We start from the raw sequence: 24,697 nt of genomic DNA on the forward strand, positions 1-24,697 counted from the left end.
GAAACTGCTTAATCAAGCAAGGACAAACACCTCCCTTCAATACAGGAAAAGCACCCCTGGAACTAATATCCTAAAATGAATAAGCCACTTTTCCCAGAGCCACTCAGTAAAAGGGGGCTGTTTTACCTTTCCCCTATCAAAGTTTTGAATGATGGTGAGATGGAGACACTCCTTCCGCTGCCACTCGGTTTGCATGGGGTAGGTGAGGAACTCCCTGAGCGGCCGGTCAGACCACTCCAGCAGCTCATCGTACAGCAGCAGCGTGTAGGCAGCCTCTGCAAGACAAACACAGCCTGCCACTCACCAGCTCCAAGCAGAGCAAACACACCAAGGACACAGAGGTGGCAATGCTTTTCTCCAGAGGCGCCTTTTCAACGGGTAATTGGTTTATTTTGAGTATTAGGCAGATGGTAGTGGTGGTTTTGGGCAGAGTTACTATCTACAGCTATAACGAAAATAGCTTAAAATTTTCACACACTATTTAAAGTGGAGTCACTGGGACACTTCTCCTGGAGTCTGAAAATACAAAGGAGACAGAAATTAAGTAATCATTTCCTGCTTAGCCCAGTCTTCCCTACAGCTAAGGAGAAACTCTCAATGACTCTGCTGTCTGAAAGAAGGAACAAGGACTGGAGGATGAGGAACATCAGTAGTGAAAGAGGAAAGACAACAAGACTGTGGACACAGTCCAAAAGAGACCAGGGCTTGGAGGAAAACAGGGAGGCAGATGTGTGCTTAATAGAATCCACTTCTTCCACAAAGAAATAAATCCCTGATAGCTGAGCCTTACCAGCTGGCCATAATAAGCAATTTAGAGGTGCAATATCTTTCTCTTTTTAATTTTTAAAATTTTATTTAGTTTTTGGTTTGGCAGGAATCACAGGTTGTTGGTGTCTAGTCAGAGATCTGTGTAGTAATCTTTACATTAATGGGTAGAAATTATCTGGGAATATAAAAATTATTATTTTTACTTTGATTTCAGGAAATCCTCAGAAATTGTATACTAAAATGTTATTTTAGTACACTAAAATTTAATATTTTAAATTAATCTTTTTATTGGAAAGTCAGCCTTTGGCAAATTGCAAAACACCAGAATTACTACTGGCTATAAAAACAAAACACCAGAACTACTACTGGCCAACTCAATTTGGCTAACTGAGCATATGCATTATTGATTTCCAAGTTAGTGTTCACAGTTTATGTTTCCACTCACAGGACCACTTTGCACCAGTGAGCCACTGCAAAGATGGGCCATGTTCTGGAGATGCACTGCATTGGAGAAAGAAGTTCCCTACTGATCTTATTTTATTGCAGATTTTATAGGTTGTATATAAGGGAAAAAAATAACAATAAAGTACTAAAGTACTTTTTGTCTAAGCTAAGTTTGCCCCAGTCAACCATATCCTACTTCTGCCTCTGCCATATGAGCTCCCATAAGATTTAAGCCAAATTCTGCAGTGTTTTTTCTAGCAGTTGTGTTCCTCTACAAGCCCAACTAAGAACCTGTGGATGAAAAATCATCACTGCAGCAGATATTTGTGGGAGAGAGTGCCTTGAATCCCAGTGCTGTAACATGCTAAGTGTGGGGCAAACTGGTGCTGTGCTGTGATACACCCGTGCAAGGAAGACCAGCTGGAGTTGCACAGGCAGCCTTAATTCTGCCATCACACTCAGCACCTCTCAGGCTGCTTGACTGGTAACTACCTTGGTTGTAGCTTCAAGCTACATTTTTGTACTCAAGACATGACTCATCTATATAACATTTTAAAAAAATCCATGAAGCTGATAATAAATCATTCAAAATCATAGGGAAGCAAAAGATAGCAAAACATCAGTAGATATTCAGGATAGCTCACCTTGACCTTTCCTTTCTAAACTTGGCACCTAAGTCCTTCACTTTAACGAAATTTTGTTGCCATAACAAATTTTGTCTGCCTTAACAATGTCATTTTCTTAAATTATAATAAATTTATACGAAGTTTCTAAAATAAGGATGTCCATACTGGATTATAAGTCTGAAAGGTTCCTCCACCCAGCATCCTATGTCTGGCAGAGGCAAACACAACAAATAAAATACTGGTACCTCAGGGAGAGGTCTATAACTACTGACTTGCACCAAAGCACTAAAGAGAGATTAATAGGGTTGACTCATGATGTGGGAAATTCAATTTATACAGGAAATATTCAAAACACTAGATATTTCTAACATGGATAGGTAAAAAGACAGTCTCATTACAGTTCTCAGGTGACTGAGGGTACACAAGGAATCAGTGCACTGATGTGATTCAGCATCAAGGGAGATATATTTATAGCTGAAACTGAGTTTTCTGTAAAGAAAGATTTGAACTAATTCTTTGTATAAAAAGGACTTTTTTTTTCAACAGAGCATTTTTAGAAACAGTCCAGTAAATCATACTATAGAAAGGAGAGAAAAACCATTTCATCCCTAGGATGAAACTATGCAATTAGCAAACCAATGCTGCAACACATAGGAATGCTGCTGAACTATCAAACTTATTTTCCTAATCCCAAATTCTCTAGACCACCTGATTTATAAAAAGTCTGTATTATCTCTGTTAAGGCAAGGTAATAGACTATACAAGTCTGTTTTCTAACTTAAGGCTCTTACAACAAAAAATTAATAATAATAACAATAATTAAAAAAACCCAAACAAACAACAAAAACCCCAGTGAAATCTACCACAGTAAAGAATGCAAAAATGACACAGATTGATAATAAACACAGAGGAAATACAACAAAGTCCTGGAAATAAATTTTGAGCAAAATACTGTTTAAAATCAGAATGGACAGGAAAACAATTAAAAAAACTAGGTTCATATAACAGTTGGAAGTAAACTGGACACATAATAGTACCCAGTGCATAAAGGGAACTCAACACTGCTCAAGGAGTTACTAAGATCTACTATGGAAAACAATAGCTTGATACAAAAGCCAGCTGTGGCAAAAAGATTTCTTGATAATCAAAATTCTCTTGTGACTCACTAGTGCTAGGTCACATGAGGAAATTAAAATCTCTCCTTAACATCTTGCTGTCTAGTCTACATTTAAATCCATAAACTTCAAAAGGAGTGTGGAAATTCCAAGTGAACAATCTTTCTTACGGATAGTAGAAAAGCATAAGGAATGTTGCTGTGACACCAGGTCCCTGCAAGCTGTTTACTGGTGACCCCCAGCCAAATAATCTGCTTTTAAGAAGAAAAAAACCTAGAGATTTTGAACATATGCAATTGCAAACACTGGGGAAAAGATGAAGGTATTATAAGGTCAGTAAAATATTCTGGCAGTGTGATTTAAAAGGGTACTGATTTCATCTTCTCCAGCACTTATTCATGGCATGTAGTTCCCCAAACAAAGTGCATATTAAGCTGTATAAAAAACAGCCATGCACAATATCTTCTTATTTCCTCATGTAAAAGGTAACTACCAGCCTTGGCACAAAATTAGAGAAATCCTGGACAATAGTACAGCAAATGTGGTAAGTGAAGATTTAGAAAGACATCATGAAATAGCAATACTTGTCACAGGTTTTAGGGTCTCTACCTCACCATGAGTAAGTGATATGGGTCTTCCCTTCTTTTATTTCTTTTTTTAACCCAAAAATGAGGTTCTGAAACACAGCTGTGTAGAAACACTTCACCAAACAGATAGCCAGGAACATTACAAAAAAATGTATAGGCTCAGATATCACTAAATGAACTCATAAAAAGTTTCCTGCAAACTCTACTCCTTTTGGATGAAAAAAAGACCATATAACACATTTATTGCTAGTGGATATCAATAGAAGTAATTTATATCCACCATGGCTCAGCAAATAATAGTGCCATGGGGCTGAAAAGTATTGAGACATCAGTAAGGCAAGGAAACTCAGCTGTTGCCTGGGTTGGTATGTTAGGCACTGAGGATACAGCTTACAGGGTTGCAAAAGACTGCAAACCACAGACCAGTTCAAAATGTCTTTTTCTAGTTTGTATTCAGTTACCTGTGAAGTTTTGTGCTTTCAGATGTAGGTCATAGAGCTTATGAATATAGCGAATATACATCTCTTCCTTGTTCAGTTCAGTCTTGTAAAAATTCTGAAATAAAATTGAATTTTGTAATAAAATGTAGTAGTTAATAAATTTATGACAATGGTTGCCAAAAAAAGGCTTCAAACATAATATTCTAGAAATACATGCATAGATTTGATTTCTGAACACATAACTGCTATTTGTTGTTACATGGATAAAACATGGACTGCAATACCATAATTCTTAGTCCAAAACATTGTTTATCTATTTACAAACACTGAAGCAAAGTATGAAAAATTACAGGAAGAGGAGCACAAGCCTATAGCACTGCTCACAAGTACTGCCACATTCATAATGGACATGCAGCTGAAGTCCTACTGCTAGACATACTCCATGCTCAGGATAATCTGCCTTGGTTAATAAAAAATTTATAGGCTAGAAGAGTCTAAGCACTGGTTCTCATTAGCAATTAACACTTTCTGTTCTATTATTTAAATTGCTATTTTGAACTCTAAGCAGTTTTTCTCCTAATGTACAATATTCATATTCTGTTGCCACTGAGTTATTATCAAGAAAAAAGGTGGAAGGAACACTATGAAAACATAAAAACTTTATAAAGAAAATATTTTTTAAACTGATTTAAGAAAATATAGTATTCATTGTCTCTCTGTTGTGCAAGAGTATTAAAAAGTTTTTTTGAAAATCACCTTAGCCCATATGAGTCATTGAAAATCCCATTAACAAGTAATATGGTGTTTTGAATTTTTAAATATTTTAATTTTCTTTTTGTACAAGTCTAGGATGATTTGCTAATAATAGATCAAAAACTCCTTAGGGATGAAAATAATCCAGGTGCTTTACAGAATTCAGATCATGCCAGATATTTTGACAGCAACCCAGCTGTTTTATGGCTTCATAGTAAATATCATCTCTATTTAGAGCCCAGTTTTCCTACTGAAGAAATCCTTTGTTCTCTTATGTCTAACTGCTACTTAGAAGTGATACCAAATTGTTTCACTGACGTCAAAAATGCAGAATTACAAGTCAGCTTATTTTGGTTTTTCCCCCCTCTGGCTAAAAATACTGCTTCTCAAAAGATTCACCATGAAAATGGAAACTTTCCAAGGTTGATGGAAGTCAACAAACTTGTCACTGGAAACTGGCCTAGAATCAAAATGTATTTTGTAAACAAAAATAACATCTTTTTCATACTATGGTTTAGCACTGTTTGGTTTGTGATAATGATGATAGGATGACAACAGGAGGTCTTGAGCAGCATTTCTGTCTCTTCTGGGGAGAGAAGAGTCAGCCTGCAGTATTCACAAGCTATCCCATATTATATGCCATAAGAAACAACTTGCATCAGTTATTGGGGAAGAACAGAAACAAGAGAAATCATCTAAGTTTTGTTGGGTTTTTGAGAGGAGGAAAAGCATGTTTGTTTTTACAAACTCAGAGACTAATTAAACTTGGAAAGTACTTTGGTGAAGTTTATTCAGTAGGAAGAGACTTAAAACTGAATAAAGCAGTTTTTTTTGGAGACCTTTCAGAACCAAGCTATGAAATCCCAAGGAAGACTAACTCCCTACTCTATTGATCTCAGCCTGGAAAAAATAATCCTAAGTGTAGTATTACTCTGTCAAATTCCACTCAAATTGCAACAAGAAGCAAAGTATGCCCTATTCAAATGCATATCTGTATAGTAGAAAATGCTCAACTGAAATCAAAAAGGGAAAGATAAAGTATTATACAAACCAAAAGGCTAACAGTGCAGCCAATCTTTTTGCCATCCACTTCTCCCATTTTCATGCAGTCCCTAAAGTAGAAAGTAATGAAAGTCAAAAGGAATGCTGTTTATCCTCTTACAGTGATGCACACCTCAGAAAACAGACATATTTGACTTGGCAAGTTGACTGAAATGATGGCATTTGGGTGAACAGCTGACCCCAGTAGCTAAGAGATTTCATGCCTCCTTTTGTAGTACACTGAATACCTCAATTGTCAAGAAAGCCAGTGTTTTCTTTTTGGCTCTGTCATTACTATGTGACCTTTTTTTTTTATCACACAGGGAAAAAAAGTAGCCAGTATAACCATGCTGAAATAAAAAAATAACAAGCAGATATCACCACATAGTCACTAAAAGAAATTTAACATAACTTTAAAACCTTCTTGCATACACTAGCTAAACAATTGCCCCAAATACTCTCATAACTAACACCACACCACTGTTCTGAAATATTGGGAGTCCTAGAGGTGGTAATCCCTGAAGTGAAATAGCAGTGCCATGCTTCTAAAAATTAACAGTTCAGTCTCCTTTCTGACAAAATAGCTTTCCTTTCAAACTACCAGTGATGACAGCAAGTGCAGAACTAGGTCTCACCATGTGTGCCCATGGAACCAGGGAGAAAACCTTACCACTTAAGCTCTAGAAAGTGCTGCAGTCAGTGGCAATAAGGAGGACTAAGCTGAGTGAAGCCTCCACACAGGCTCACAATTGACTGGGAAAATTGCTTTTAGTCTCACTCTCCTGAAAGAGCACATGCCTCTCATTTCTCTCTCCTCTGATCATGTGGTACAGTCAGATGTGAGGAGCTCACCCAGAGATCATATCTTTGTATCTGTACTTGCTGTGCCAGCTGACACTACAACCAAGCATGATTGACACAGAGATAAGAACTTTACATATTGTGTAAAACAACTGTCAGGTGATCAGCACTGAGCTGTGTCTTCAGACAGACTTGAGTCACCAACCCACTGCCAAAAGTAACTACATTCCCTGACAGGAGACTCAAGCATGCCACTGGATTTTTACACCATGGGGAGAATACTTGGTTGTTTTCATCCTGCCAGTTGCATTTTCCTGTTGACTAAGCAGCTGCTGTCAGAGATCCTGAGCACTCACAGCTGATGTATCCACGTATCCGTGTGCAGTCGCTGTTTGATCAAGAAAATTCTGTTTGTTTCCTAATATTTCCAAGATGACAACCCTACCTCTGAGCTGTGATAATCACTCACCTGTAGTCCAGGAGCCTCTCCATGAGGCGAGTCACGGTGGCAATTAAGGAAACCCCACTTTCCCTCCATGTTTCCCGCTCAATTTTCTTCAGCAGACTGAAAAAAAAAGAAGCCAGAAAAATGTCACTGTTTATTTTTAACAGTTACTATGACAACCTCTCTGCTTTTACCAGTACCTTAATACCGTAGCAACATCTTTGATAGATTTTCTTTTGCAAACACCCTCCCAAGAAGCACAATTTGCAAACAATGTCTTACCTAGGATAAGGACCAAAAAGTGGAATTCTAGTCCAGGAAGCATTGACAAAACAAACGATTTTTATATTAGCTGCATCAGGTTAAAATATATCAAATACCTAATTTTCAGAATATATTAATATCCCAAAGACTTAACACAACCCTTCAATAAAATTTATATATTCACTTCATGCTGATATGTCAGAATACACAGAATTTAAACGTGTTCCTAGAGAAGAATATTCATCAGCATCAATATATCTTCTCAATTTTTAAAAAGTTTTTTTCTTTTCTCCTCTCTAATATTTCAGTGTGCATGAAATTTAAGAATAGAGAAGGGACAAGATGATTCCCCCCACTTCACTCAATATTTCTTTCTGAGAACTATTGTGCACATGTACAATTCCATTAGCTTAAAGTGTCATAAGATTATTTTATTAAAAACTGTTGTGCCAATGTAAATGCAGATTACACACTGAAGTGGAAAGATTTTAAAATGGTAATGTAAGTGGACCTGTCAGTAAAACCATACTTCCTATAATTTTCTTTATTAGTAGTATTCTTTATATAATTCTGCTTCAGGCCTCTGTTTTTCATTGCTTGAGTTCATAAAATATTTATCATTTAGGCACGAATTTCCCATGTTTTCTCTATAAGAATGAGCAAGGAAATATTTGTCCACAGAGCCATGTTACTTTTGTGCTTTAGTGCAGGAGCTCAGGTGGATGACACAACCATGGAGATATTTCAGCAGTCTTCCTGAAAATGCACTCAGTTATGGTTTATTTAGAAAGCTCTAAAATTCCCACATCCATATCCTTAGAGCTTTTAGAGAGTTGTTAACAGCATCTCTGAACCGTCTGTCTGTCAGCTCCACTGACCTTCATCTACCCCGGGCATGCTCAGTCCCTAAAAACTCCTACATCCAAATTTCACACCTGTAACAGTGCTCAGGAACTCCTACATGCCAACTGCACTAACTATATACTCCAGCTCTGCTCCTTACAGGCTCAAGGATGTCACAGATGCAATTCTCCAAGCAGATTTGACTAAATGAAGCTGTGCTGTGCTGGAACTGAGGAGCAAATACTGATCTTCATCCTGAACCCTTATACAAACTGTAAACTCACTACTTCTCTTAAGGAGGCAGTCAGATGTCTTTCCTTCACAATCAGAGGCTGGAACTCTTCCATTGCAGATGACATGGCCATCCTTAACTAGAAAATGCTGAAGCACTAAGCTTGCACCTCTGTTTTCCATAGACAATACACTGGCTACCTTAATTCACTTTTGAATCCCCCGTATTCCTTCTAATATAAACTTTTTTGTCTAATAAGAAATAAGAGTATAGCCTTGATTACTGCAGGAATTTTTCATTTCTACTTCGTTTTAACTCTGTGTTAAAAAGGAACATTTCAACCTAGATTCAACAAAATAATTACCAATAGCTCCTCTAGAAAAACAATAGAAGTATGGCTTCTCTTTTAAAACAGATGCTTATCTGCACTTGACTTACATATTTTCTTTAAAACTACATTGGCATGTTCATTATAAATACACAATTTCTAATAATGAGTTGAGCAGATACATTCAAAGTACTTATACAAACTGACATCAATGTGAGTGGTTGAAAAAATTTGAAGACTTGCCTTCTGATGCATGCCTCCCTCTCTCTCCCTGCCCCATTTCTAGCACAATGCACAGAATGAACACTCAGAATGAAAAAGCTACTCAAATATATTCTGGTTAAATCGAGGTAGAATTGAATCCCTGTTCTTACAGATCCCAAAGCATTGCCAAGGTGCTTGACTACTTTGTACAAAGCACTAAGGGGTTAAACAACAAAGGGAAACTATAAACATGTTTCTGTCTATGCATGTTTACTATAGCCTAACACCTAAGCTCACCTGAACCAATTATATCCAACCAACAATGGTTTGCTTTGTTTTGTTTGGTGGGGGGAAAGGGGAATATTTAATTCTTTTTTAATCTTAGGTACCCCAGGAGTAAGACAGTAGCAATCCAGAGGACCAGAGTTCTCCAGGGACAAACAGCAGGCTTAGAAATGATCAGGCTAGCTCAATCACATAGTAAATGGATTTTGTATGCCTAAACCACAGTGTTATTCAGACTTTTATCTCACAGGCAGCTAATCCTAACATCTGGATGCCTGTGTTGGACTGCAAAGACTTCACTATAGTCAGAGGCTCCCTGAATGACTCAAAGGTTCTCAAAAGACTCACTCCAGACAGTCTAATGGACTGGGCAGTGCTGAATTCAATCATTCATTTGGAGAAGAAATTAAGATAACAGCAGAGAAAAGGTAGCAGCCATCACTTTTTATATAATAGATTCATGGTTAGAGAAATCACCCAGAAACTGGAAGAACTCAAATGTCTGTTCAGCTGAATGTCAGCTGCAATTTCTTCAAAGAGAAGCCTCATTGCCAGGCCCCCAGCAGAACTCCTTAGTCCAGGTTCTGTGCTTCAATGTGGCTACCTAACTTCAAAATCTGAAATGGCTTGTCTTAGGCCAAACTGAAATACAGCTACAGAAATAAGAAACCAGCAGCATCCATTGGATTCAGAAGAAAGACCTACTTGAGTATATACCTTGGCTTCTAAGGATTTTATTTTAACCACCAACTGTTTAATAAAGTAAAACCATTCTTTTCCCTCTGCTAATTAACTCAGGAATTCAATTGCAGTATTACAGTGTAAATGTAGATCAGAACAGCTTTCATACTATAATTACAATGGATAACATCTAGTTTCTCACAATAACAAAATGTTCACTACTTCACGCTTTGCAGCTCCTTCAAATGACATCAGGAGCTAATCAGTGAATGGTCACATTCAAGTCCCTAGAAAGATATTGATTCAAAACAAACAGCAGTCACCTTCTCCCTACTCTCTTTTTATTTGATATAGATAATTCCATTGTAGGCAGCAAATTCTAAGCACATAATATGTTAGCCACCTCCAGAGATACTAATAATTTATCCTTGAAAATAGATGTTCAAGGGAAAGATGCAGTGATTATCTCTGGGAAGAAAAAAAAAGCAGTTAATGTGGGAGTTAAGAGATTTAAATTCATTTTCCAATTCAGACAAAATAAACAGCATGACAAACCCTGAAAGTGTCACACCGGCTGCAGTTCCCAGATAGTATTCAAAGTAGGAACTATTTCAGTTTTTGGGTACCTGCTGGATCTCTGCCACTTCAGCCTAACCAAGTCTGCTTTCTTGCACTGTGTAAAGACACCCTAATATTGCTTAGTTTAAATTACCTGTGGAAGAAATAAAGAAACCCCAAAATCTCAGGCTAACTAACCCTGTCTCTTGCACAGAATTCCCCAAGTGCCCATCTGATTTTCATCATTTTTCTTCACATACCCTAGAACAATATGTCATCCTCCATTTTAGATTAGTATCTTCTACAGGCTCTCCTCTTGAGAGGTGGTAATGCATATAGTCAATAAAAGTAAAAAAATAACCTAATCATAAATTACCTTTTTCATTAGCTAGGAGTGAACTCGAGCTCTTATTCTGAAATTTCCCAGAGTTTAGTTTCAAATTCTGTCATACCATGACAGAAACCACAAGTATACTGATGCTGTGAGACATTCTGCAATTTAAATTACCATGACTATGTTTTCAGCATTTAGATTTATAAAAGGCTCTCAGCATCTTTCACTGTATCATGTTTAGCATTCTCCAGTTGAAATCTAACTCAAAACCATAAAAATTTAGGATGTATATTTAATACCAATATGCTGCCTTACAGAATTTTAAGTTATTTCAGTGATAGACACACTGATGTATTTTACATAGGCTTCATTTTATAATTAGAGCTTTTCCTTTAATGACTTAATTTTACAGTTAGAATACTGCATTACTAAAATATTGAAAACATCTTACCTTTTATTATCTTTACTCATATTATGAAAATGTCCTGAATAATGTCCAGGAAAGTTCTGCTTTAGCATACTCTACTGCTGTTTGCTATTATTCATTCAATTCCATACTATTCTGCCTAATCTCTCTACTCACTTTTGCTTTTATATATGATAAATATTTAGGAATTCTATTTTTTTAACTCGGTACAATTACAGACTGTTAAGTGTTTGCTATTTTCAGACACCAAGACCTGAATCTTGTTCTATAGCCAAAGACAAGAGAGCTAAAAATAATACTTAAAGAAGAGAGAATTATTAAGAAACCATATAAAGAGGAGGAAAAAATTCCTGTATTTAAAAGAATTGAAGAAAACACAGCAGAAGAAGAACAGTATATCTACTAATATAAACACATCAGAAACAAGTGAAATATTTCACTTTGGTGAAATTGAGCTCTGAGGAACAACAGAGACACAGTCCAGTTAGTTATTTTGTACCTGTACTCTGTGAAAATCATTTATTTCAGTCAGTAGAATAATTTATGCACAACTTTAGGGACTTCAGCATTATCATTAGCTTTTCCTGTTACATTCAAGCAACATGTCATTTATTAGAAAACAGTAAAAGCTTAGCCAGTAATTTACCTAAAAATTTTAAATGAAACAACCTCATCAGAATGAACACAATTGTATACATCAAGCAAGAAATCAACAAGTGACATTACTAAGAGGAGTACAAGTTTGCAGCAATAGAAAATCACTTATTAAATGCTTTTTGTTTAATTGTCATGCCTTGTTTTCAAAATGCTCCATCTGAGCTCTACCTGCACCCTATATGATTATGGAACATTTCTTGCTTTTCTGATTTTAAAATTAGTAGGTAGAGAATGTTGTGTGATATAACAGATTTAGCCTTTCCCAATTATAGCTGTATGAAAGAAGTACTGCCAGACTTTACAGATGCTACACAACACCATGAAACATTTCTTCAGATTTTAAGGGAACAAAAAAAGAAAAAGAAAAAATTAGCATCACAACTGGTTTAAGCATTACTTCTCTACAATGACATTAGCATCTGATACAACCAATGGAACTCAAGGAATTATAAGATAAACATATTACTCACATACTGTTGAAGAGTTCTCGGTATGTTTCATCACCTTTACCTTCTGACATGAGGCTGTCCAGTTTGTCAATCAGCTTTGCTTCCACCTGCAACATATAAGTGTGGTGTAAACAGCTTCTTTTTCCTTTAATGAGATTAGAGAAAACAAAGGGAAGATCTGGTTTTATGTAAGGGACTTTGCTAAATGCATATTTTAGAATTATTGGTCAATCATGTGATAAGTCACTTCATCTCTTTGAAGCTGATATAATTCCCGAGGTTTGTAGGGCTTTCTTTTTTTTTTTTTTCTTTTTTGGAGGGAGGGAGCTAATTTAAATTGAGCAACGTGACTTTCAAACTACAGGCTGAGTAGCATTTGCTGCTGCTAAGGCAGCTATCTATTTATGGAGTCAGAGGAAAAGCACACAGCCCAAATAAATTGCCTGAATTCTCACTGCAAGGCTGTAAGCACACGCTATTTTCCTAGACTGAAGTAAAAACATCATCTTTTTCAACCTGCACCTCATTCTTTATAATTTAATATACATAAATGTCTGCACTGTTCAGAACACTTGGGAGCTCAGACTCTCCCAACACTTATCTGCCAGTGTAGTTCATTAGCAAATTTCCTGGACTTACATATTAGCTATCAAAGAAACTTGGTGGTTAAAAAAATTTGGTGGCTAATGATTCCTCCAATGCATGTTTTTAAATCCATCGATTACAAAGAAATATAGAGCTGATGCTACACTGTGTATTTATATTTCAAACCCCCTTTTTGTCAGTTATATATGAAAAATCACAAATATAGGGGAGAGACCAAGCTGTTGTCATTACTTTATTACAGAATAAATCTATTATTATTTACACTTAGAACCAAGCTGAAAAGATAGAGAAGCATAACAAGTGGATTTTGCTCCTTTTCACTCCCTGTTAACATTTCTGTGGTAATTTTTAACAATAAGTTTATATATAGATAGTGAAAAGCTACCTACTTACATCACATGCACTAACTAATCTGTTTTTAATAGTTTGGTTTGTGTTTTAGATGCAGCTCCCACCCTAAATGATTGCTGGGAGTAATGAAAATACTTCTACTTTCCTTCATTTTGAAGCAGCAGGAAGGAGGGCACTGAGAATGGTTTGAGGCAGTCTGAAAGAAGTGAGTGGGAGCTGAGAGAGCAGATGGCACTCTTGGTGGTTCCTTCCTAGCCCATTAAGAAAGTGTTTGAGCAACAAGAATACTTGGATCTTTACTGAAGAAAATCTGATCTTTTTCCATAGTAACCAGAAGGGAAGCTGAATCCTATCTAACCAGCAGTCTGTACCACTGTAAAGCAGAGGTGAGAAATCACCAAAACAACCTTGTTGAAAGCACTCAAGTTCTCTTCCTCACTTCAGCAGGCCATGGATTTTATTCCTCATCTCACATAACTAACATGATAATATTACCTGGAGAATCTTACTAGTTCTGCAAAGAGAAAAAAGGGAAAGCTCTTGTAATCCCTCTCCAACAGGCAGAGCAGTGGATACCTTCTGTACCCTGAACCACCAATGGAACTCCAGGGTGAAGTCCACCAGGACTCTATGAAGTGCTTGATACTCAGTCCTGTTTCATAAACAGCTTCACACAAAGTACCTGTTTAAAGTTGCCACTTCGCCTTTGCTCCCAGTCCATCATGTCATGGAAAATAGGAATCATAACATTCCTCAGGTCTGGCTGAGGGATCAAGGTCACTTCCAGGAAAGGGCCAATCAATGCTGGAATAAAGTGAAGCTTGTGCTCCCCTAAAATGAAAATGAACATAAACTTGAATGTGAATTTGGTGTCCTGTGAGTTATCAAGCAATCCAATGAATGAAAAAAAATAGCATTTTCAATGCCTACAGGTTTTTTTTTTTAAATCACATGTCCATCACAGCATGGGCTATTTCTTAAGCCCAAGAAGTGAAAGGTATACAATAAAAAATAATAGAAGGCCAACATAATTTATCAATATTATGCACTACAGAGTTCAGAAGTGACAGTGGGTTAGCTGTATCCAAAGTTAATCCTCCTGCAAGAGAACAGACAAAACACTCTCTCTGCATTTGATTTACTTTTCACAGGAATAATTTGGCTTCTAAGCTCTACATCCTTGTGTTTACAAAATGGTTAACTCTGATATTCTGTGCTCATGAAAAAGAGGTACTTTGATTTTACCTATTTTTAGTATTGCAAGTACAGAAATGGAAATATGTGTTTCAATTGCAGGAAAACGAAAACATGACCCAGCTGTTCTCAAAACAACTTGCTTTAAAATCAGTTCTAAAACATCTATTATCTCACCACATTCCACTTGAAGGAAAATTAAGTTCTTGTCGGAAAAGCCAGAAATGGCAGAAATGGCATACAGTAAACACTGACCATTCAGTTTCAGTTTTCCAAAGTAAGACATCTGATATCCTCAAAATTAAGGGATTATGAATCAGGATGCACTGATTTTTCCAAGGTAGGAATTAATTTACATCCAGCCTACCTCTGGATATTCCAGTGGGCATTCAACCCTGCTTGCTGTTCTGTTCAGTGTCTGAGTTTGTGCAAAGGAAAACAAGAACTCCCTTTTCTAGAAATGTTTTAGAGTGCTTATCCCTATGAAAGGAAGGTGACTGAACCAGGAACAAAGTTTATGACACAATGACTCTTACTGCTACAAGAATTGCAAAATGCTGACTAGCATAACACCAATTGAAATAAAAATCCCAGCATTTAGCTGGACATATTACCAGATGAGCTCTACACTGTGTCCTACAAAACTCACTCCTACTGAAAGGCATCATTTGCCTGCATCCCAAGGTTCCACTCAGCAGAGAACAGCAAGAGTTGGGAAGTGATGCACACTAAGGTGTAAGTGCAGGAAGGAGATGGGACCTGGGAGTGTATTTGTGTGATATACCAGTTTTAAATACTCATAATGTATCCATGTAATGGAGAGGGATTTTAAGTAAGTCAGCAATACGAAATATTGTAAATAAGTAAAATATGCTGCTTATCAGATGTTAACAAGATATTAATAAGAAAATATTTCTTATTTTGAACATGTTTCTCTAGTACAGGCTGAGCTGAAACACCAGGTTTTTGCAACTACATGTCTTGCTGGGGAACAGATTGATAGAATTGAAATTACAGTATCTCAGAAATCACTGATGATGGTTGCTGTATTTTTAATAAGCCCTCTGATGAAGTGAATATTGAATAACTGAAATATAAAGATGACAAATGTAGTATCCAAATCTTCCACTCACTCACTTTTTTTCCCCAAAAAACATTCAACTGTATTTCTCTGACACCCATAATTTCAAACAGTTTGCACAATTATTGCTTAAAAATATAAATGTGTGCCTAAGTTTATATTCAAGCATGTTCTTTTCCATGTTGTCCAATGTCTCATTTATACATTAGTCACTTTCTTGTTTATGCCTTTATATTTTAGTGCAACTAAGACTTCAGAGAAGACTTGATGCAAATCCAGGATCTCAGGAGAGCTTCAGAATCAAGACATGTCCTTAAACAATTTGACAACAGGACTAAAAATAAGAATATAAATATATTTCAAAGCATAATAATTCTGCCCAAAAGAAGTAGTATTTTCTTTCTTAATTTTCTCTGATGGTTTTCTCTTAGTTCTCTGTGAAGAAATAGGGATGGGTCAGTCACAGTACCAAGGCATAAAAAGCTGAGTTCAACTATAAAGAAGGAACTACAGATGACAAACTTTTTCCTAAACTTGAATCAAGATTTCATGTCTTAAACATAATTATCAACAACTCATCTACCACTGAGAAGTATATATAATAGGCAAAGAACTAATAACTGGCTTTCATTTATGAGTTATTGATGATGTTTTTAATTACTTACCTAAATTTTGCCACATACTGAAGATTTCACATCCCATTGTTACCCGCATGTCACCATATCTGCAGTGTATTAAAAAATAAAGTAAGAAAGTGAAAGGTAATTTAAGAAAATCAAGTTCATGTGCCATTCTGTGACCTTATCAAATGAAATGTCTAATTTGTAGTCTGCATAAAACAACTTTAAAAGTGCTGGATTTTCCCAAGTTTTTTTCTCTTTTGATTGTACCCAGCCAAAACTGGATTCCTAGACCCAGGTTTATTTGAAATATTGTCAAAATGCTACACATCAGTAACAAAGCTGTGTAGCAAAACCTATTTTTGGCCATAACATGCTCCAGTTCTCTCTCTGAGAATGAATAGTTTTGCTCTAGCTTAAAGAAATACAATTAATTCATCCAGACAATAGTGCAGTGCCTGGCAGAAACACCTTAACAAGTTTGAGTTGACTTATGCATTCACTGGCAATGAATGGCTGTTTTGCTGCCAGTGTCTGAACCAGTTTAGGCACTCATATGAAGGTTATTGGCTCTGAAGACCTGTAAAAACTCTTGTTCTAGTCAGTGGACATACTGTTATGTTTTTCCTTTGGTGGGTTCTTTTGCAACTTCCAATGTCTTGCATTTTGTGAAGTTTTAAATCTGCTCCAGCTTTCTACAAGCTGACAGCAATACTTACTTTTCTAAAACCTTTTTCTTCTTGGAAGGTGTGAACATCTCCAGTTGCAGACATAACTGGTTTATAAAAATGACAGCAAGGAAAAAGTAGGAATCCCATATCTACAACAAGCATATGGCATGTGGTTATTTCATTTTCTCAGTACAAGTTATGATCACTCAAGATGCAAAATTTCAAATCACAGCCCTTGTTTCAGTCCAAATAATAAATTGACTAAATTTCTTTGACTAGGAACATACTTTTCACCAACCCCAGGATGTTCAGCAGAAATACATTTATTTACATATCCTACATCTCAAAATGTAAAAGTTTCAGAGTTACAGGTTGGGTTTTTTCATCCTTCCAAACCAAAAAGCCTTACATTTTGGTCACTTCCTTCTGGGTATATTTAAATAGAAAAATACTAAAGTTACACCTTTAAGTCCAAACCCCCCAAAATTCTGACACCTCAAAAGCTGTCACACTCTCTGTCCATGACACTTTATAATACCACTTGCAGGTCTCATTTGCTGCAGCCTTCAGTGAACAAAATTAAAGCCAGTTTTTGTTAAGATATTGCAAATATACATATGTTTTGTGCTCATGCTTTATGAATTAGAGGTTGAATATTCTACTTAGAAGACTTAGAGATAAAATTAAAGCGAAATACTAATTACTATAGCCCAATTATAGATAGTGGAAGTGTAGAGGGAGCCCTATTCCACACCCTGCAGTTCAGCAGCACAGCAATATATTGCTAACCAAGGAACACAAAAGCCTGGAAATTATTTTATCAGTTTTAGACTCTGAACATCCATAAATCCATAAGGAATAGGCTTTCTCATGTCCAGTTAAGTAGATAAACCTGCATTCCTGCCAATCTATTTCCAGAGAAGCACCCACAACCCTGCTGAAAGTCAACAGGAGCTCAGGGTCTTCTCTACTAAGGAGAGTCTTTTCATGATGCAGCAGTTGGACTAACATCTCTTGGTTGGGCAGAATATTCATTCAGGTTTGTTACCATGGAAATGTGTCTTTCCAGACACATTCCTAGATCTTCTCATCTGAATACTAAAAGCATAATCTGTAATTCACAGTTTTTTATAAATGCAGTATCTCATATATGAGGTATGCACTAACATCTTTAACTACATTCACCATGAGGTGTCATAATTTTCTATTTTTAATTACGCAGCATGTTAATTGGTCTGAGAGAAATTTAAAAAAAAATAAAAATCTGAATTTTACATAAATTTGCATTGATTAAAAAAATGAAATACTTTTTCTTTCTGTAATAACTAAAAACCCAGCAAAATAATTTCATTAGTTTTATGATCCAAAAAATTGCTACAGAAAAATCCTAAATAAGTAGCCTAACAAAGAGGCTCAAAAAAGAAAATGAAAAACAAAAGGAAATTTAAAAAAACCTCACAGCACTTATTTTTAAGATAGTCCTGTATTTAAGAAAAAAATATCTTTGAGTGCCTGAAATTGATGACTTTGTACATATTCTAGTTATTTAGATGCTGGAGCTAAGTTTAATAACCACCAAAACACAGGATGATGTAGCAGCTATTGTATCTATTGTTTACTCTACCTTGTAATCAAAGTTTTCATTTAAGAAGTTTTTACGAAGTGCATCCGAAAGGTACAAGACTGTAGTAATGATCACACTGGGAAGAAAAGAATGAAAAAGACAGGGGTTTTCAGTAAGTGGAAATTTATATTTAATACTCAAAGTGGGAAAATTTTCCAGTAAAGAAACAGACAGAGCATATCTGGTGGCATTAAATACTAAATTTTAACAGATCATTTAAATACCTGACAGCACCTATTGACAGAGAACATTAAGATAATAAGGTGTGCTGTAAGAATGTGCACTGAAAACAGACATTCTATATAGAATGTATATATTCTATATAATTGATCACAACCAATCATAAACTTGGTTCTGAAAATAATTATCATTTCAGATTTATTACACACCTTGCCTTGATGGTATTAATACAGAGTTGCACAATTTGTTTTCAGCTTTCTTGGTATTGAAAATATGTGCATATAGGTTATAAATATAAAATTTCTAGCAAATGTTGATATTCAAAATTGACATTCCTATGGACAAAAAGGTCTTTTTAATGACAACAGGTAAATGCAAAACTGCATGAGCTCTGAGAGAAGGATATGCTTCTAAAGATCTCTATAGTGTATGTTGTAAAAAGTCATACATTACCTTACATTTACACCTGCCTGAATTACAATAATCTACCTTAAATAAATATGTATGACAAGATCATTTCACAGTGGTTGTCACCAGAGGTCAATGATGGCTTTGTTTATTGTAGCAACCAACTTTGCTAATCTACAAAAATAGAACATTCTTTGAGATTATTTAAATACAGCTTAAACTAACCTCTGCAGCACTCTTGTCTGCCAACATACTTAATCAAACTAAAAATCTATGGAAAATATTAAATTCTTTTTGAAAATAGCCAGAAGTGAATACTTACACAGAGAAATAAACACAGAATGATCTTTTTGCTCTTACGTATTTTACAACAATCCACTGTTTAAAGTTCTTCTGAGAAAAAGGTTATATCTAAACATTTCATTTAATTACCATCTTGTCTATTATTAATACATTTAGTTCCTTAAACGTAGTTCCTCACCTGCATGCTGTTACAGTGCTAAAATATGTTTCCCTTTCTATATTTGACTTCATTTCTTTTGCTATTTTTTGCAATGCATTCAAGATAAAAAAAATGTTAAGTAATAACTGCAATATATATAATATATATATAATATATATATTACAAGGTTACAATATTTTTCACTTTTACAACACTGGAGAAATAAATGTTAGCCAACCTGCCTAGGAGATAAACTATATTTTTATTCTAGCACTTTTGACAATTCTCATGTTTATAAATAAAAAAATGCCTGTGTAAAATTTAACATATTAGTAGTTCAAATGTTTGCTTTCATCCTTTAACTTTTAAAATTACTGTCCCTGCCAAACTTTACCTTCTTGTTTGATGTGCCTGAACATCCATAACAGCCAGTTCTGAGACTCTTTTTAGAACAGTGCTTGAGTCTCAAGTTCCATTTATTCCTATTCCATTGCTCAAGTGTATTTTCATACATATTATTTTCTCAAGGATTACACTGTAACTTTTCTATCCAAGTAGTGTTCCATGTTTAGCACTCATTGGTAAATTAATCCCACTTTTTCACCAATGGAGAGTTACAGCCTGTGCACAGGACTCACTGTTGCAGCATGGAACATAAAGTGAAACATTAGTAAAATGAAGTATAAGGAAAGTTAATAATTGAGGCATGGATAAGAACAGAGCTCTGTCATTCTTGTTGTTGTGCATGATTTAATTTAAGGTCTATATGCTTCAAAAAATGGAAATAGTTTGTATATTTCAGAAAAACATTCTGGTAGAAAAAGTCAGTTTATATGAAATCCAAAGTAATAATCCCTGAAAAACTGTCCTCAAGAGAAAATTCCACAAGATCTGTAACCAGACTGCCAAGTTTATATTACATAGTTCTATTTATGCCTGAGACAATTCCTTTCTTGCTACATTCCTTCCATGGCAGATGAAACTGAAGAGAAAGATCTGCTTTACTTCTTATGAGGTGAATAAAGTAGACATCTTAAATGCAACTTTTAGAATATCTTTTTTAGAATTTTCCTGAGATAACAGAATAACTGCAATGCAAGTATTCCCTCCTATAGGGAACTTAGCTCAGGTTTCATTTGTTTGGTAAGCCAAAGATATGATATGGATTAGTTGATAAAATATGGGTCTCTAACATGAGAGAATATGTTGTAGATAAAAAAGCCTCAAAACACCAGATGCAACACACAAGGTTGATTGTTTTTGACCCACCATCTGTTATTCTGATTCTACAACAATCTAAAATCAGGTAGAACAGAAAACAAGCTAAGGTTGGGGATGCTCAGACACAAAAAAAGCAAAAATGCACAAAAAAAAGCAGAGGCAGCAGCCAGAGGACAGCTGCCTGATTTGGTACAGTACTCACATTCCAAGTTGATTCCCAGCCAGAGACTTCCAAACAACAACAACAACATGCATTTGAAATCCATCTGAGTATCAAACTATAAACTACTGAGCTTGTGACAAGATTTGCTTTTCTTCCTCTTACCACCTGTCACATATTTGTTCAGAATGTCTGTTTTACAGGAGAAAACCTTCTGCTTTTAGCTTCTGAGTTATTCTGGACTCATACAGAGGATGCTAACCCAGTGTCTGGTAAGGCCATTGTTGATGGAATGGCTTTTCCATCAAATTTTTAGAGCAAACCTTTCTGCAATAAGCTGTTTGAAAAATCCAGAAGTTCAACAACTGTTTACTGCCTGGGCTATGCTCTGGCAACTTGGCTTTTGCCTGGGCAGCCAGTGGCAGGAAATGAAAGCTTTCCTTTTCCATGCTGATATTGGACAAATGTATAACATTAGCATCTCATTTCATTCTTTGCTATTTCAGAGTGAAATAATCCCAAACACAAAGGTATTCAAATAGAAAAATTAATTATTTCATATTTCATAAAGAGATTAAATAAACCTTGAATAATGTATGTATCTATTGTTATATATTTATAAGCTTACACATGCATGCCTATTGTATATATGTTTTTTGTAAAGGACTGAATGCCAGGTTCAGTTGCTAGCAACATTTTGTATTACATAAAAGCAAAAATGTTGTTAGCAACACTATGTATTACATAAAAGCAAGAATTTTTGTTCATTGTAGGAGTCTCAGACTCCCACACCATGGGAGCTAACAGGATTCTTCAGAGCAGCCATAATGATGACACTAATGCTGATTTGATGTCTTCCCTTACTGTGTATTCCATTTGAGTTACTTTTATAACAGTAATAGTAATAATAATAATAATAATAATAATAATAATAATAATAAAGTATTTCAGCCATTACTGAATTTGAAAACCAAAAGGATTCCCTGCTTAAAGTCCTGCTGCCCAGCTGTCAGTACATACATTTGAAACTTCAGTTTAAGCAACATATTATGTAAACCTTACTTTACAGATCAATTATTTCACTATAAATAAAGCTATTTATGCATCTATTTTGTATGCTTATAACATTAAAATTGAGATTGGATGACCTAGCATCTCTACCATTAAGCAGAATTCTGAAAGGATATGGATAGTTAATTACACAGATCTTGAAAATTAAAGCTTCTTGCATACCAAGAGCAGCAGAAAATTAGTTCTTTGTTCAATATGAATATCAAAGATTTGCTCAGCAAGTAATTGAAACTCCTTTGCTCTCCAAGTCCCTCCTCAACTGTTAATAACATGACATACCTGAAGTTCAGCTGAGTCTGCTAATTGCTCTCAAAAGATGCCAGGCAATTGAAGTATTAGACAAGTCATTCTTTTCCTAACGTTAAGATAACTGAAGCCAGTGACCATTACACAGTGATTCCCAGTTGAAACTGTGAAGTTTTCCTCCAGAAGCTTCAATTTTAGTCAGGCATATTTTGCTATAAAATTCAGTCTTTCTCTCTGGCACTAGGCAACTGAATCAGGCATCTTCCTATATTATGTGGTGCTCCTCTGCAGTTACAAATAAAGCTAGATACTACCTAGTTGATGTAGAAAGAAAGTCTACTCCTAGAATGAAAGAAATTAAAATTATATTTTTCCTTAATATGCATAAAGCCATATTTGCACTCAGAAGTAACACCCAAGTTAGAAATATTAAATGACCAGAAGTAATTATTTTGCTTTCCTACATGCATGCTGATTAGCTCAGATATTACATAGTTATAAAGCTTTAAACAGAGTTATTTCTGTCTCTTTGCCCAGTTGTTAGAAATTCAGGATGTTTTAAAAAAATCTATTTCTGTGCTTTAGTGCTAAGTTTGCCTTTATAAATGTTACTTTATTTCTCAAATTGTATAAGTCAATTACCAGTTCATAACGCTGGCCATTAATACTTTCACACGTTTGGCATCAGAACATTCAGAACTATAGATCATACATGTGTCATCATGAAACAGATTTGATTTCTTGAGCTCCTAGTATCTTCTGGTTTTGGTGGTTTTTTTTATTTCCCAGGGAGCATCCAAGTGTCAGATGCTACACAATTACTGAAAACATTGCAAAGAGAAAGAAAAAAATCCCTAGGAGCCAAGGGGCAGTGATATTTTTATATGTAAATATTGTATATTGTAAGAATTATGGCATTTTAAAACTTAGAAATATTTCAGGTAATTCTAGTTCTGCATACATACGAGAAAAAAAAAGTAATTTCTCCCCCAGGAAAAGCTCCTTCCTTGGTTAAATCCTTCTCAAGACTTATTTCTTCCCTAGGCTCAGACAGGCTAAATCTCTTCCTGGAAATATCAGAGAGTTTGAGTTCTTAGATCACTCTAGGGACAGGGAGAGCACCAGTGCTGCTGCTGATGGGTGGAGCTGCTGACAGACACCCTGCCTTCAGGTGAGCTACAGAGGGTGAAAGGCCAGACAGAGCAAAGGCAGCTGTGGACACAGGAAATACAGATCTTGGCTTATTCCTGGGAAGCTAAGTTTGAAAAGACCCAGACTGTTATTGGATCACTTAATTCTTCTCTTAAAAAGATGGGCTAGACCTTCTAGCTTTTTCTTTTAGACATAAACAGAGTAGAGAGTTGAAGAAGTTTTGCCTTCAGTTCTGAAGATCTCAGAGCCCTGAAGTGCTCTGGCTGAGGAAGTGAAGCTCGGGAAGAACAGCTCACTTCTCTCTGTGGGGCAGTGCCCTAATTTCACATCCTGCCTCTAGGCTCTTTCCTTTGCCCTTAGAGTTTTCGGGCTGGAACAATTCTAGCAAAGCTACTACTCTGTGCTTTGGAACACCTTGAGGAAGATGAAGGGAGGCATCACTGCCACTGCAGTGAGGAACATGAGGTAAAGGAAAAAGCTCCCATTCAGAAACAGCTCTGGAAAAACTAGTTCTCTGCAGCTGATGGGAGAACAGAAGCACATTTTCCTTTCAAAAAGGAACAGAATAGGAACACAGGAATAATGAGGCTTTAGCTTTCACCACACGTTCAAGTATACCTGGTCAAGCCCCTGTTTCACAGCAAACCAGCACTTCCTCCACATAGGAACAAATTCCTAGCCAAGCAATTATTGAAAGCTGAATTGGTAAAGATGTGCCTATAGCCCACTTGCTGGCAGAAGTGCTTATGCAAGTGTGTGTTATCAGGATCAGTTGGCTGGTCTGATGAGCTCCTCCAATTCCCACCAGCAATTATTGTCATCTTCTGCCTATCTTCTTTGCCTGACAGAACTGGGCATAGACTCATCTCCTAGGTGGTCAGAAACAACATGACATGGATTAATAAAGGGAGATGTGTGGGATGTGTGATGGTTACTAAAATACTGGAGAAGAAAAGTGTTCCTTTTGCAGAACTTGGTATCATCTGAATATCACCAGCCATGTAACACGTGCCAAGGTCGTTCCTAAACCTTAGTTCTGTATATGTCAGCTGCTGCAAAGCCATCTGCCAAAACAGCTGTTACTGAAATATATAACATTTCTTACATTATTTATTTTGGCTAAAAGTTACTATTTTTTAAAATTTCTTTCTTGTGTTTCACTGTTTATTTCTTAAGCATGATTACCAGATGCAGGCTGGTATCAGTCATACCTTATTTAGTATCATACACAGAAGCAAATGATCATATCAATTCTTTAATTAGTAACTTCTTGTTTTCTGGAATTCAAACTTGAAATGATTAGCAGCACTGAGGCAATAAAAATTAACAAAAAATTGTTTCAAGTCATAACAGTATTTGAACAAATACTATTATGCTTGCATATCCAC

General features: G+C 35.9%; 1 protein-coding gene across 3 annotated transcripts in view; it reads right to left on the reverse strand.

Moving 5' to 3' along the window:
- Positions 1-24,697, reverse strand: part of DOCK4 (dedicator of cytokinesis 4) — a 212,068-nt gene that overhangs the window by 26,241 nt on the left and 161,130 nt on the right. For 2 of the 3 annotated variants that reach the window (XM_056513947.1, XM_056513938.1), the window contains exons 28-36: positions 18,430-18,505; positions 16,854-16,954; positions 16,180-16,238; positions 13,922-14,070; positions 12,304-12,389; positions 7,045-7,140; positions 5,785-5,845; positions 4,002-4,095; positions 127-275 (exon numbers count right to left, since the gene is read on the reverse strand). In XM_056513947.1, coding sequence (XP_056369922.1) covers positions 127-275; positions 4,002-4,095; positions 5,785-5,845; positions 7,045-7,140; positions 12,304-12,389; positions 13,922-14,070; positions 16,180-16,238; positions 16,854-16,954; positions 18,430-18,505 — 871 coding nt within the window. Of the gene's footprint in view, positions 1-126; positions 276-4,001; positions 4,096-5,784; positions 5,846-7,044; positions 7,141-7,302; positions 7,330-12,303; positions 12,390-13,921; positions 14,071-16,179; positions 16,239-16,853; positions 16,955-18,429; positions 18,506-24,697 lie in introns of all 3 variants that reach the window. The other variant, XM_056513928.1, reaches the window with a different exon arrangement.

This window comes from Oenanthe melanoleuca, chromosome 1A (genome assembly GCF_029582105.1).
Source record: "Oenanthe melanoleuca isolate GR-GAL-2019-014 chromosome 1A, OMel1.0, whole genome shotgun sequence".
In the NCBI taxonomy this organism is placed as follows: Eukaryota; Metazoa; Chordata; class Aves; order Passeriformes; family Muscicapidae; genus Oenanthe; species Oenanthe melanoleuca.